The following is a 16,126-nucleotide window of genomic DNA, read 5'->3' as shown; positions in this document are numbered from 1 at the left end:
AAGCCTAGGGAACTGATGGCCTCAGATATTAAGTCCCATAGTGCTTAGAGTCATTTGAGCTGCGGCCTACCAAAAATTCCTTTTGTAAGACGCAGCAAAGTAGCTGAAAATTGTGACGTTGGATGTGCACCGTCAGTTTCAGCCACAATTAGCGAACTCAAATAGAACCGCATCCAACAGAATTGTGGGAATTCATATTCCTTTCAATGACAACGGCCACGTACTCTTCAAGACTTAAATATCAGTCGTATTGATATTGTGGTAAGTATGTCCCTCAAGATGTAATGGTGATACCAAGTGGGAGGAATGATAACTATTCAGTAAGGAACATATGGCAACAGTATTGACAAATTCAAATCAGAATCAGGACTTCATTGGTTCAGGAACAGAGAAAAGTATTACAAAAGTGTTGGGATTAATTATGAAAGAAAATCCAAAGAAGGTGGAAAACTATAGGAAGATGACGACACAAAGATGAGAAACTATAGATAAGCACTGACAGTGGGACAGTGATGCTGATTCACAGTTGGTCAGCAGGACGATAATTGGAATATTCTCAAAGGAAACCTGCGTTAATGACAATACGGAAAGGTTGAGTTTCCTTATAATGCAGCATGATTTTGAATCAAATTTGTGTTAACCGTTGATTGTTTAGTGGTTGAGAAAGATTTTGAATAATGCGTGGGTACATCCAGGTCCCTCGACCTGCTAGATATTGCTTTGCGTTAATGGAGTAATAACAGGTATTTGACATCTGAGGGGATGAATTGAAAAGTCCACTGATGAAGGAGGTGATCAATACAAAGTTCCTGGAAAGAACGTCCCTTGTCACACCCATACTAACTGTGTCTGAGAAAGAAACATGCCTGAATAACTGACTATTACACATGTACCGAGTGTGTTCAAAAAATTCCAGAACGCCAATGGTGTGTTGGAGCTAAATGCGGTTGGCATCCTTGCACATGCCTTTGTTTAATGTGTAACTGCTGGAAGTTTCATTGTTGTATGTCTGCTAGTTATTGTTCAGTTCTGTATTGAGTAGATTGTTGCGTCGCACAGTTTGCGAATTTCAGAATGGCAGGATTAGAGGAGCAACGCGTCTGCATTAAATTTTACATGGGACACAAGAAAACCTTTACAGAGGCACATCGAATTATGCAGGAAGCCTACGGTGATGAGTGCTTAAGCCGTTCTCGGTGTTAACGAATGGTTCACACGGTTTAAAAATGGGTGACGGAAGTTAGACCCTCATGTCACGAATGTTAACGAAATTGTACGTGTCAGTCGAAGACTGTCCGAGAGATTTGCAGAAAATTGTAACATTTCACTTGGATCATATCATGATATCGTGACACATCATCTTGGAATGCATAGTGTTACCGCCCCAAGTTCTTCCCACGACTCATAGTCAAGACTAGAAACCTTCGCCTCGCAATCTGTGAAGAGCTTGTGGATCGCGCAAATGAGAACGAGATGTTCTTTAAGAAAATCATAACTGATGATGAGACGTGGGTCTACGGTTATGGTGTTGAGACTAAGGTTCAATGTTCTCAGTTGGTCGGGAAAGGTTCTCTAAGAACAAAAAAAGCTCGTATGCTCAAGTCAAATGTCAAAGCCAAGCTGATAGTTTTCTTTGGCTTTGAAGGATTACGTCATTACGATTTCGTGCCACAGGAACAAACAGTTAATCGATGTTACTATCGGGAAGTGTTGCGGCGCCTGCGAGAAAATGAGAGAAGGAAACGGCCCGAAAAGCGGAGAGATGATTCGTTGCTCTTGCATCACGATAACGCACAGGCACATTCATCCCTGTTGGTGCACAAAAAACGAAATCTGTGTGCTACCTCATCCTCCGTATTCTCCAGGCCTGGCCCCTGCAGACTTTTATTTATTTCGTAAGTTGAAAACGCCGTTGAAAGGACAAAAATTAGCGGCAATAGACGAGGTAAAAGAAAATTCGCAGACAGCACTCCGATCGACCCAACAAGAGACATACCAAGACTGCTTCCGGGATGGAAACTGCGTCGGGAGCGGTGTATCAGTTGCAAAGGAGAATGTTTCAAAGGAGACCAGGCACAATAAGTAAGAGGGAAGCTTAGAAAAAATTTGTGAACAAAGTTCCGGAAATTTTTGAACGGACCTCGTGTCTTAATCGAGCATTTATGGCTAATTTTTGTGGTCTGGAGTTTGCACTATTTGTGCCATGAAGAGATACAGTACACTCATAGAAATCCAGGCTGATTGATGGTTGAACTAGCTTTAAAAGTGTTTTGAAACATACATTCGGCATTTTTATTAGTCTGTTGCGATTATCTGTGGTTATGTTTATCTGTGATTATCTCGAAAACATTTACTGGTATTTGGTAGGTTAATGGAGTACCATTAAGGAAAATTAAAGGAACTGCTTCGAAAAAATGTTCTCTAATCAACTTTCGATGGGATATAAAGATTATCTTCTTAACCATCGATTTGAGATATTGGTCTTATATCGATACTGAACGAAACTCACTACACAGAGAATACAAAATCGATGTTCTTAGGATTGGTACACACGTACAGCACAATGTCATAGGCACATATCTAATGATTACAATGGTGTAAAACGGATGGTATATCATCGATATGCAGAAATAAAAACAAATGACCACAAACTGAACCCTGGGGAACTCCTAAGAGCACACTTGTGCGTTACGCAGATGACTAATTACTGTCTGTTTCTCACGTAGCTGTCGAACCACATGAGTACACCGTGACTTCTGCTGTTCAATTTTCAAAATTATGTTATCAAAACACAGGTATTAGACTAAATGCCTTGCTGAAATAAAATTTTGTTAAAATTACATCAAGGAACCGCTTTAAAATAATATAATGAAAAACATCAGCTAATTACATAATGAACTATTCCTGATGCTGAAGATGTACATGTAGCACTTTTTTCCAACATCAAAATAAAAAAAAAACCGACATCCTATTCAAAAGTGTATGACTACCAGCACAAAATGATATTGTGAGTTTGTTAGGACAAAAAAGATACTAACTGCTAATTACTTTGCCGCAAAGTAAACTGACGAGATGACATTCATTAGTAAGTATTCAGATGCCCTTGTTGACACACTAAAACACAGAAGACTTTATCACGATAACGCGCAGACACATTCCTCTAAAGTGAAAAAACAACTGTCCAGGAACTTGAGCGTTGTCCTAACGTTCCCCACGTAATGAGTCACATTGGCTCACCTACACTTTTGGAGACATCGTGTTACAAGGAAGATGACTTTCTCACTTACATTCAGCTCCAGACTATCATATTTCTTTCGACGCAGTACCAAGAAACTATCCCAGTGGAGAGTTACAGTTGCATATGAGAAAAGCTTTCATCACGCAGCAGATAACCTCTACGAACATCTAGAAATAATACATCAGTTTTTATGGATTTCTCATATTCTCGAACGCATTCTACGAAGATCATTAAAACTGCTGAAATTTAGGGCAGCTGAGACACCTTAAGAGGTGTGAGAAAATGAAAAAAGAAAAGTGCAATTCAACGTTCCCTACGACGAAGACATTATAATCGGAGCACTATCTCGAATTATGGGTGGATCAGGAAGAAAATAGACCGTGTCCCTTTCAAGGAAATCATCCTGCCAATTCTCTGTAGTTGGGGAAACCAAGGAAAACGGGAACATGTGTGGACGGTCGTGGATTGAAATTCATGGCTTTCCACTACACCACCTTGTTCAGCGTGACAAAATGCGATAGCCGCACGGGATGGCCTCGCGGTTTGAGGCGCCATATCACGGACTGCGCGGCCCCTCCCGTTGGAGGTTCGAGTCCTCCCTCGGGCATGGATGTGTTTGTTATTCTTAGCAGTTTGGTCCTTAGGAATTCACATACATTAGAACATTTGAAAATGCGCTACTTCAAAACTTTTTAGATGGTCTTCGTAAAAGGTTTAATTTCCTAAAGTGATGAAGAAATTATAAATAAACTGGAAGACACTTTATTAAGAAATTAGAAAGACACATGCCCAGTTCGCAGCGTGCATAACATCTGTAAAAATTTGGAGTTTTACATCGCAGTGACCGAATACTGTGCATTGGGTGACAAGGCGTACCACTGTATGGACACAATGCAAGGACGGTGATAAATTTTCTGCTGGTGATGGTAACAACGTCAAAATCGTTAAGAGTACCTCAGATGAAAATGATATGTCCTCAATACAGTGTTTGGAAATTTCCTGGAAATGATGGAAGATTGGGACTGAATTCCTGAATACGAAAAGGACAGGAACAGAAGTTAGGCTGTGATACTACAGTAATAGACCATAAGTGATTTAGGAAAACCTGAATCAGGATTGCTAGACGGCATTTGGGCGCCGCTTGTCTCTGCTGCGGGTACAGGGTGTAAACTATGGCGCCACATCGTCCAATAAAATAACTTGAGTTATTCAAGAAATAAAACTGACGCCAGACCATAGATAGCTGCTAGTGTCACTATCAAGACTTTCAAGGCTTCCCATGTAACTAGATAATCACACACAAGAGAGGGCTACCTGGAGGCATCTGTCGTTGAGTACACTTAGCACTTACTTACCCATGGATGGCCTCACGACGGCGACGGGCATTCCTTTGGCCTCCTCGCGGACCGTCTCCTCAGCGATGGCCTTTGTGTACGTGTAAGTATTTGGCCACTTGTCCAGGATTCTGCAACAGCCGCATATCGCCGGTCGGCTACAGCACTACGATACGTGACATTGTTTTGTGTTTAGCTACTACACACTTTTCCTTAAAGTACTACAGACTCTCCATCTTTCATCAATGCCTACAATGAAAACTACAATTAATATTGTACCTCCCCAATGAGAAAATTTTTCAATGTTGACACACATAGTATGCAAGACAGTTAGATGATGCAAAACCAGATTGAATCCGTATGGGATTATCGATCGTTGTTCTGACTTTCCAACCAGAATCTGTGCTGTTCGTAGATGATTTTCCAAAATCGTTAATATAAAGCTGAACTGGAAGAAAGAAAATGATTACATTTTATTGCAGGTTGTTGCTGAAAAATGTTGGTTCTTGATAGAAAAGCCGTCACGTGCTTGTAACATTAAGTTCTTAGTTAACACATTTTGAGACAGGAGAGAAGTATCTGGTGATATACGTTCCACGGTAACATATGGGTAAGTATAATAATTATGTACAAAAACTGTAAGGTGTTCTCAACGTTTGGGTGTCTTGAACAACTCAGACACGATCTCCAGTACTAAGGCCCAAATGCAGAAAACACGTGTAAAATATATACTGAAACTGTGAAGACACGTACACAAGGACCGAATACACCGTAATTATCGATAACTAGAATACTTTTCACGTCAATATTTACCACTCACTGTAAAGGCATGTCCAATATTAATTGCACTATATTGAAGTTACAACTTCCGCTGGTATGTATGAGGGTGTCCTGAAAAGTAGTGACGTTGAATTTTTCATGTGAAAACTCTTGAAACGTTTTGATTAAATACACTTTGTTAATATGCTACATCTTTATTCTCCTTGTATACATATTTTTTTCTCAACTCAGTCATCCCGACAACGAATAAATTTTTCCCAAGGATAGACGACCACAGCTCATGGTCTTATGGATAGCGCTGCTGCCTATGGGTCATGGAGTCCCGCGTTCGAGTCCCGGCCTAGTCGGGGATTTTCCCCGCCCGGGGACTGGTTCTTTGCGTTGTCCTCATCGTTTCATCATTATTCTCGAGTATGGCGAGACTGGACTATGAAAAGATAGGGAAATTGTACGGGCGTTGATAACCGCGTTGTTGGGCGCTCCACAAACCAAGCATCATCACTCCAACGAGAGACGCGTTGGTGGGTACCGACACTGCAGAATGTTTGACTTTGTTGACATTTCCACATAACCTCATCTCTGCTTGCACCGCTTCATCACCTTCAAAGTGAAGTCCTCTATGGTGTTATTTAAGTTTTAGAAACAGATGAAAATCACATGGAGCCACTCACGCACTGACATAATTACGTTACACACCGCCATGTTAAAAAAAGCTACAATTCGGAGCCTTCTAACAGCAGAGTGTTGCAACTTGCGTCAGTGAAACGGGAAAGTCGACCGAGCAATACGCATGGCATGTAATACCTCAATCGATATCGAGAACAGAATAAAAATTGGAAGACATTGCTTTTCAGCACTCCTTCGTAAGACACCTTTAATGACCTTTATACCATTGTGAGGAAGGTATCACATATTTAACAACCTCTGCCTAATTCACACCTGTTAGAAATTATCAGCTTTAACGTGTTCCAGCACTGTCGTAATTTTCTTTTTCCGTGATAATATTAACTTCTCCCACTCAAAGACATATTACCTGGTTAAATTAGGATGTCGTCAAAACTACATTTGTAACAGCTCTGAACAGTGAAAGTATGGAATATCACGCTGAATAGTGAAGGAATAATCAGGGAATGGACTTGAATTATTATGGCGTGACGATTGTGAGTCTAATATTAATGTGACAATAGATTAAGAAGCACACAGCGTGTTTTCAAATTCCTCTTGTACATTGCGAGGGTTTTAATGTTGGAACACAGTCGGCAGAATTTTGAAGAGGAACTTACAATCAGAAATAAATCATTTCTATGCTGTAATAACCAACATCTAAAATCGTGTCATCAATCCTTGCCCTTTAGTTGGATGAAATAGCGATTGTAATGTACAGTGATTCTAGTAATTATTAGACATGCAAAAAGCTAATGTGATAACAATGTTCGGAGCTGGAGATACATACAAACGAAACATAGAATGGTCACTTGTCGGATTGTGTACTCGATTTCTCTATTTCCACTTAGGTCCGTTGGAAGAATCGCAAGCAAATGTAGCTCTTCCACAAGAGCAACGGCTTACAAAACATTCTAGAAACTTTTTGAATATAGCTGGTCAATCAGTTGAGTCACATCAAATACGACAGAAAAAGTAGCTAAGAGAGATCGAAAGTACCAAGGAGCATTTCGTCACTGTTATTGGGTTGCCGAGGCGGGTTTGAAGCCAGAGGCGGAGTTACACGACTTTAGCATGGTGACTCGTAGGGGTAACTCATTTGTTGTCCAGTGCGATTGCAAAAGCAACTAAGCTCCCATGAAAACCACATAAGGAAACACACTGTCAAGCAACAAAGTGTGTTGGATGTAAAGGATTGCTACTGAAGTCTCGATAAAGGTGTCAGCTCGGTAAGGACAGGTGTGACATGTTCGCTACTTACACACGCATGATGGCGTCGACCTTGTCATCGGGCAGCGAGTCCAGGATGGAGGAGAGCTGGTGCGCCTGTAGGCCGGGTCTGTAGAAGGCCTCGCCGATCTGCTTCCGGTGGCAGTGCGCGAACGCCGTCGACACGTGCACCAACGCCTGCCGCAAAGAACAACACACCGCTGCTCACACTCTTGTCCGTACTACTTGGACGCACCTAGAATCTGCAGTGCAAACCGCAGAACGGTGTGGTGTATGCTAGCACTCGCACCACACACACACACACACACACACACACACACACACACACACACTCCTCGTGCTATTTACTGGTGTACACTTCTATCCGTCCATGACTAGATCACTACACGTAAGCTGGACCTTTTATTAGTCTGTTTGACACGCTTGAAGAGATCGTTTACTGATGTGCAAAAACCGATATAACGCGTATACTTCAGTATCCAGTTTTGATTGTGCTTAGTAGAGGGTACGTTCTGAACGTCTTCTATTAGCTTCAGAGTAGCCGTTCATGAGCTACACAACATATTTCTGGTTCTGGTACGGTGGCCCAGTGAATTTCATTGTAATTCCTGTAAAATTCCCATACCTGGCAAATACTTGCATCAAAAATCACACAGTTTCTTTTTTCGACTTAATCACTTCCTCTTTCTAGCATTCAGACAGACGCGAAACTCATAAAACGACCCGTTCTTCACAGTTTGATGCACTACTGTCTTGTAAGCTATTTCTTACGTAAAGGAACTTCATCTGACCAAAATCTTTTCAAACCCATAGCAGTCTGGTGTGTGGCATGCCACTAAAATATTCAGCTGGTTTCTTGTCTATTCACCCATAACATTAACACAGAGATATTTAAGAGATATCACCGCTTGTAGTGATTTATTAGGCAATTAGGGGGTGTTGAAAAGTGTAAAAAGGATTGAAGCTTTTTAAATAAAACAAACGGTATTAACAGCCTACATCATTATTCTTCACGGCTAGACATTTATTTCTCAAAAGTCACACCGTCACTGTGAAATGTTCGGCTGACGGAGCCAGAATCTCACCTCTGCTTGCACCACTTCATAGCTATGAGAGTGAAGTCATCGAAAGTGTTCTTTAAGTTTAAAAAACAGATAAAAATCGGATGTGGAAAAGTCGGAACTGTGGAGGATCATCGGTACAGTGAATCCAAAATGTCAGATTGTTGCAGATGTCCCAGCACTCGTGAATGGTTTGGCATTGTCGTACTAAAGGAGAGGATGCTCCATGCGTGGACAAACTCTTAGAATTCGAAACTCGCTTACAGTTCACTGTTTCTGATGCACCGACGTAGTTACGAGTGCGTTACACACTGCCATGCTACACGTTACAATTCGGAATCCTCTAGTCGCAGAGAGCTGCAAATTAGTATGTAGGCGTGAAAAATAAAGAGGTAGGTAGTAAATAACGACTGCTGTATTTAAAAATCTTTAAGAGTTTTCACATAAATAATTCGGCGGCATTACTTTCTAGCAGTCCTTAGTACCTGTTATTTCGGCATTCGTACTGATTATTATTTTCTAGCAGTGAAATAACTTCGGAAAATCAAATTACATGGTTCGGGCTTCTATGTTATCCTTTTCGGCGCCAATACTGCCAGCGAGAGACTATATAGAAGATTTAGCTAAATGTACTGAGTTCGCGAAAGACCGAATCAGTCTCCGTACACTTATTTTGGCCTCTCAATAAGATTTTGATTTTGGTTGATTTTGTGACAAGGATATATTTATTCTCTTGCATCCTTCGAAACCTTCCTCGATGCTTACGGGTCTAAAGTGTACTGTACAGAATGTATGAATTTTATGCAATGATACTCCATTATTTGTCCCCAAAGATGAATGCCTGACATTAATTGATGATTGCTCATATAACCTGCAAATTGTTTTCTGCCACAATTAACAAGCAAAGCTTTTTTCCTCCCTTTTCTTAACTTTCGTTGGCATAATAACCTGACTTTTCCTTCTACATTACACGTGTTGAAACTTTCGAGTCTGTAAGCTACTGGGGTACCTAAGACGTTCCCTTTACGAGGCTATCTTCCAACTGTCCTGAATAACTTTCAGAGAAGGTGTTCAGTATAACAGTTAATATCAGATTTTAAAATAGAATAACAGTTAATAAATTCTGATAATTCTTGGTAGCAATTATTATTTTATCTTTAACTAATGAATTAATTTGTTAGAAATAGGTTTTTGTTCGTTTAGTTTTATTTAGTGCACCAGTTTAAAGCGCTGTATTACAGGCGGTCAGAAACAGCATGAAAAAGTTGTGAGGGTGTTGCACGGGTGGTTGTTCCGACGAATAACTGTAAAGAAAAATGTCTGTACATTGAACTGTTACTGATTTAATTAGCATTTAAGTTGGACAACCAAGTTCCTGCGTGCGCAAATTCAATCAGCCAGCCAAAGGCAACGTCACCAAACGTGTGCCTCGCTTGGTTTCCTAACTTAAATTTATCACTTCCGGAAAAGGTGTTTTTTAGCTGGTACTGAGCATTTGAAGAAGTGGTGACTCTCGGGTCCAAAGGCACCCGTCATTACCGCATTTTAGCTCGTGCAGGTGCTTGAATTTGCGCCCGCAACCACGTGACGCGCAGTCTTTACTGCTAAATAACTCGGAAACGGCCCAATGTATAGAATTTTTTTGTTAACAGTTATTGCTCAGCACAGCCTCCCCTGCAGCACCCTGACTAGCTTTACAGACTTATACGAGGGTCAGTCAAAAAGTAATGCCTCCTATTTTTTTTTCTACGTTTAATTGTCAGGAAATTTAAATGCAATTACATAGGTTGAAAACCACAACATTGAGGATTATTTTGTCATTTTTCAATGTAATCTCCGCCTATCTCTACAGTTTTGGTCCATCTTTGAACAAGGGCATGTATCCCAGCACGGTAAAAATCACAGCTCTGCTTCCTAAGCCATTGACGCACGGATGTTTTGACGGCCTCCTCATCTTCAAAATGAATCCCACGATGAGCTTCTTTTAGTGGCCCGAACAGATGGAAGTCTGATGGTGCCAGGTCAGGGCTGTATGGGGGATGAGGCAAAACTTCCCATCCAATTTTGACAATCTCGTCAGAGGTGTGACGACTGGTGTGTGGTCTTGCATTGTCATGCAAAAGAAGAACATCTGCCATTGATTTTGTTGGGCGAACTCGCTGAAGACGTGCTTTTCGTTTTTTGAGGGTTGTGACGTATTGAACAGAATTTATTGTGCATCCCTGCTCCAAAAAATCAACCAGAATCACACCCTCTGTATCCCAGAAAACTGTTGCCATAACTTTCCCTGCCGATCGCACAGTTTTGAATTTTTTCTTCCTCGGCGAGCTTGTGTGACGCCACTCCATTGACTGCCTCTTTGATTCGGGTTCAAAAAAATGCACCCATGTTTCATCCCCGGTCACAATTTTTTTCAAAAACTCATCTCCCTCCAAACGGAAGCGCTGCAAGTGTTGGGAGGCTATTGTTTTCCTTGCCTCTTTATTCTGATCGGTTAACATTCTTGGAACCCACTGTGCACAAACTTTTGAGTACCCCAGTTGTTTAATAATCGTGATCACACTGCCTTTACTAAGAGAAATAATGCGACACACTTCATCTGCAGTCACCCGACGGTCACCACGAATGATGTCATCAACTTGCTGAATGTTGTGTGGAGTCACTGCACTCACCGGCCTGCCGCTCCGCTTTTCGTCAGTCAACGGTGTTTGCCCTTCAGCTTCCTTACAACGACGAACCCATCGTCTAACAGTGCTGACATCCACTGTCACAACACCATACACCTTCTTCAGTTTTTCATGAATGCGTATGGGCGTTTCACCTTCTGCATTCAAGAATTCAATCACACAACGCTGTCTCAAACGAACATCGATGTCGGCCATCTTACAAACTTCTGCTGTGCTGCCACCTGTTGACACAGAAAGTTACTACTGCAGTGGATTGCAGAAGAAGGTTTGAGGAATGGTGCCAAATTCAAATTTTTCACTTAACTTAATTGTTTTAAGTAGAAAAAAATGGGAGGCATTACTTTTTGACCGACCCTCGTACAATCCATTCAGTTTTTGTTATTGATTGTGAGGTATTAAATTGGTAGTTAGCGTATATATGCACGATGTATGGTTCACTATAGGCAATTGTAGCAATGAAGCACAAAAATAAAACAGTGATGTAATCACTGGTTGGCAGTGGTACGTGCCACCCTTCAACCAGAGCCATTATTACTAATAAACGCAGTTTTAAACTTTTGAAAAGATTAGTATTTACATGGTTTTTAAAATCATTAATATTATGATAGTACACTTATAAGTAGGCTGTTTAGGTTTTTATATTGGTTACGACACGTAGCGCTCTATATGAAAATCACTGACTGTGCTGTGTGCAGTCTGTGTGTGGCTGGTTAGCATTGTTGTAATATTCGCCATTGTAGTGTTTGGCAGTTGGCTGTTAACAGCGTGTAGCGTTGCGCAGTTGGAGGTGAGCCGCCAGCAGTAGCGGATGTGGGGAGAGAGATGGCGGAGTTTTGAAATTTGTAAGACTGGATGTCATGAGCTGCTATATATATTATGACTTTTGAACAGTATTAAGGTAAATACATTGTTTATTCTCTATCAAAATCTTTCATTTGCTAACTATGCCTATCAGTAGTTAGTGCCTTCAGTAGTTCGAATCTTTTATTTAGCAGGCAGTAGCGGTGCTCCCAGTATTGCAGTAGCTTGAGAAACGAAGATTTTTGTGAGGTAAGTGATTTGTGAAAGGTATAGTTTAATGTTACTCAGGGACACTCTTTTGTAGGGATTATTGAAAGTCAGATTGCGTTGCGCCAAAAATATTGTGTGTCAGTTTAAGCACAGTATTTTTTTAGCGATTTTAAATTTACATTACAGCCCAATTTAAACAATACTTATATCAGTATGTCCTCAGCCCAGTAAGTTTGACAAAATATGCCATCTACTCAGGTGTAAATTCTTAGAAATGTAATTACTTTTTGTAATACAAAATTTAGCTAATTATGTATTTCGTGAATTTCAGTGTTACTTTCATTATGTGGTAGTTTTCACGGTTATTTACAAGTTGTCGCCAATAACAGACTACATTGAGAATCACTGTGCTTTAAATTGTCTCGGTATTTAAAATTATTTTTTTACTCAGTAGTTTTAGCCATGGCAGAAACGTAATTAATGAGAAGAAAATAACTTGACTGTTATGTTATTAAGTACGTGTCAGTATTACGATCATCATATAGAAGGTTGTTATTCCAATTATATTATTTGTTAAGCTATAGTTTAAAAATATTTTCTGGATTTCCTGATACCGAGAACTACTTAAACCTAACTAACCTAAGGACATCACACACACCCATGCCCGAGGCAGGATTCGAACCTGTGACCGTAGCGGTCATGCGGTTCCAGACTGAAGCGCCTAGAAACGCTCGGCCACAGCGGCCGGCTTCTTCTTGAGAACTTGGGTCCATGTCCACCAGCTCTTACCAACTGAAATCGAGAGTCATCTGAGCAGACCACGGTTTTCCAGTCGTCCAGGGTTCCACGAGCGGCGCTGCAGGTGCTGTGCAATGAGCAAACGTACTCGCGCCGGTCGTCTGCTATCATAGCCCATTAATGCTCAATTTTGCCGCATTGTCCTAACTGATGCGTTCGTCTACATTCCACATTAATTTTTGTGGTTATTTCACCCAGTGTTGCCTGTCTGTTGACCTTCACGGAAACGCCACTGCTGCGGGCGGTAAGTGAAGGCCGTCGGCCACTGCGTTGACCGTGGTGAGAGGTAATGCCTAAAATTGGGTATTCCCGGCACACTCTTGACACTGTGGATCTAGGATATTGAATTCCCCAACGGTTTCCGAAATGGAATGCCCCAAGTGTCTAGCTCCACCTACCCTGCCGCGTTCAAAGTCTGTTAATTCCCATCTTGCGGCAGTAATCACTTCGGAAATGTTTTCTCGTGAATCAGCTGAGTAAAAATGACAGCACCGCTAATGCACTGCCCTTTTATGCCTTGTGCGCGCGACACTACCGCTATCGGTACATGTGCGTATTGCTATCCCATGACTTTTGTCGTCTCAGTGTATGTGTAAATGCGTCCCTAACTCGGGAGGCGGGAGTGGAGAGAGTACGCACCTTGAAGTTGGGCATCTCCTTGGCGAGCTTGATGACGTCCTGCGTGCCGCGCACGTTGATGGCGGCGGCGTAGCGCAGCGGCTCGTCGAAGCGCACCGAGGCGGCCACGTGGAAGACCACGTGCACCTGCGCCAGCAGCGCGGCGCGGTCCTGCTCCCGCAGCCCCAGCCCAGGCAGCGCGCAGTCGCCCTCCACCGGCTCCAGCCGCTCCTCCAGCTTCGCCACGCGGCTGCGCACCTGGTCGAACAGCTGGCCCAACGCGCACCGCACCCTTACCTTACAGTCCACTGGCCCCTTACACTTATCTTATGCTACAATATTGTCCATCAGTGACAAAAGATTAACATACAGCGAGAAATGGTGAGCAAGCAGATCAGGCACCTTTGAGGAGTATCAGAGACAGAAATGTTCAAATGTGTGTGAAATCTTATGGGACTTAACTGCTAAGGTCATCAGTCCCTAAGCTTACACACTAATTAACCTAAATTATCCTAAGGACAAACACACACACCCTTGCCCGAGGGAGGACTCGAACCTCCGCCGGGACCATCAGAGAAAGAATCGAGTCGAAGCAGCACTCAGTATTCCAAACACAACACTCATTTTAAAAGTTGTCCAGAAAGTAAAAATACTGAGTTTCTGATGAACAAAAGAATTTTTTTAACAGAGAAACTTGGGTGTATTGCGTTCAAGGATAAGGTGTTGGCAGTAGGAGAAGATGTTGGCAGTAGAACGCACGCTCGCATCTCTCACTCGGCTAAAAACTCTTCTAGTAGTGCCGTGTTAAAATGAGTGACTACTCCTTTTCCGTAGGCCTCACGATCAAGAGCGTAATCGGTTTCTTATTTAAAAGGGGAACGTGCCAGTCCAGATTTTTTAACGAAATCAAAACTGTTTATGGGGGACGATGGGATGAAGCTTATTATTGTGTACAACTGCTTAATGTGGCAAAACGAATGTTCATGATGAACAAACGAGTGAGTGTCCCCCAATCGTCTATGATGATGTGGTGAACAAGGTCGATTGCTTTTGGGTGAGATGAACGCAATATTTCCACAAATCTCCACACCTGCTGTGCATGAGATCATTATTTTTCGAAAATTGTTTGCGAAGTGGATATGAAAACAGCTCACAAATAACCACAAAGCCAATAAATCGCATCTTCATGCAAATTTCTGGATTGCTTCCATATGGAAGGTGAACAATTCCCTGGCTGTACTATGTCTCTCGACGAAGCATGGGTGGCACACTACACCCATGAAACGAAAAGATAATCAATGCAGTGACGGCATCCCTCCTCACCCTTCGCTGAAAAATTAAAAACCATCATTTAGGTCCGAAAACTGATGGCCTCTCTCTTGACGAACCGTAGAGGGAGTCTCCTCATCGAATTTTTGTCCCAGAGGAAAACAGTTAATGCTGCGCAGTACTATGAATAAAAAAAACTACAGAACAAAAGAAGGAAAACGTCAACGAAGGAAGTGTGCTTGCTGTATGACAATGTACTCCCACACAAAGCCAACGCCACAAACGAGTTCTTGGATTCATTCGGTTGGGGCCACCCAACTCAGTTCCCTGATATGGCGCATTCAGATTTTAGTCTTTTCACTTCTCTAATGTTGTTTAAGGGTGGAAAAAGGTTTTTTTTACCGGCGACGAGATCCGGAGCGCCGTGAATGTGCCAAACGGGCCCGGATGACTATTTTTGACCAAGCTTTTGACGAAGGTATCGGAAAGCGCATCCCTCGACTGATGGAGTGCACTGGGAACGAAGGCGAGTACGTCGAAGAACAGTTTCTGATGTACACCTAACTTCTTTTAAATTTTTCATAAATACATTGCCTTTTCGACTTTTAAGTAACTGAGTTTCTGGACACCCTTCATTTTAATACAATACCGAGAAACAGTAATTATTTTACGTAGGACCGATATCTGGGCTTAACTGTTCGACGAAAACAGACTGTATCAGCACGACCATTGACTGAAGACCTTACAAATACCCCAGGAGTTGCTGTTCCTTGACAGGCTGTGCATTGCATGCACAGAGCTGATGGTCTGTATGTCAGACGACCCTCTCACAGCGTAGCACACAAGATGTTTATTTTCCAGTCACCAGACGCGAGATTGGAGTGTGCCTCAACACAGAACGCATAGTGATACTCGAAGCACATTAGTCTGAGTGGTAAGTGGGAGCAGGCACAATCACAACAACTTTGCAAATAAGGAACCGTTTGATGGTGAATTCCTAGTTAATGTTCATGTTGGACAGATGTAAGAAGTTTCAAATTTTCATACGTGTCGGAGGAATATTCTGAATGCCCAGAGGTACCGAGGCGAAATACTACAACCACATTTCAAACTTATGCGGTTTATGTAGGGTTTTACTTTGTTGTGCCTGACCATAGCGAACATCTCTAGTATGTGAAGATCACTAGTGGATGCACCTCGCAACAATATGAATTCCAATGAGTGTGGCTGGAATGCACTCGTGTAATAAAATGTAGTCTGTCAGCCACCATCGACAATGCTTTCAGACTGTACACATGTCACTGTCAAGAATAGAATCGACAGCCAACAGAGCAGTTTAATCACCTAACAGAGTGCATGTCATGTTATTGAGAACCATATGTGACAGAGATAATAAGATCCAATGCTAACAGTTTCGTTGCTGGGTGATGAATTTCT

At 41.9% G+C, this 16,126-nt stretch overlaps 1 protein-coding gene across 3 annotated transcripts in view; it reads right to left on the bottom strand.

Annotated features, from left to right (window-relative positions):
- LOC126353851 (fatty acyl-CoA reductase wat-like) overlaps positions 1-16,126 on the bottom strand; it is a 221,693-nt gene that overhangs the window by 40,671 nt on the left and 164,896 nt on the right. For all 3 annotated transcript variants that reach the window (XM_050003008.1, XM_050003009.1, XM_050003007.1), the window contains 3 exons: positions 13,442-13,690; positions 7,277-7,422; positions 4,594-4,703 (listed from right to left, as the gene is read on the bottom strand). In XM_050003008.1, the coding sequence (XP_049858965.1) occupies positions 4,594-4,703; positions 7,277-7,422; positions 13,442-13,690 (505 nt within the window). The remainder of the gene's footprint in view (positions 1-4,593; positions 4,704-7,276; positions 7,423-13,441; positions 13,691-16,126) is intronic.

This window comes from Schistocerca gregaria, chromosome 3, assembly GCF_023897955.1.
Source record: "Schistocerca gregaria isolate iqSchGreg1 chromosome 3, iqSchGreg1.2, whole genome shotgun sequence".
NCBI classification, from domain to species: Eukaryota; Metazoa; Arthropoda; class Insecta; order Orthoptera; family Acrididae; genus Schistocerca; species Schistocerca gregaria.
This window is presented reverse-complemented; position numbering and strand designations above follow the sequence as displayed.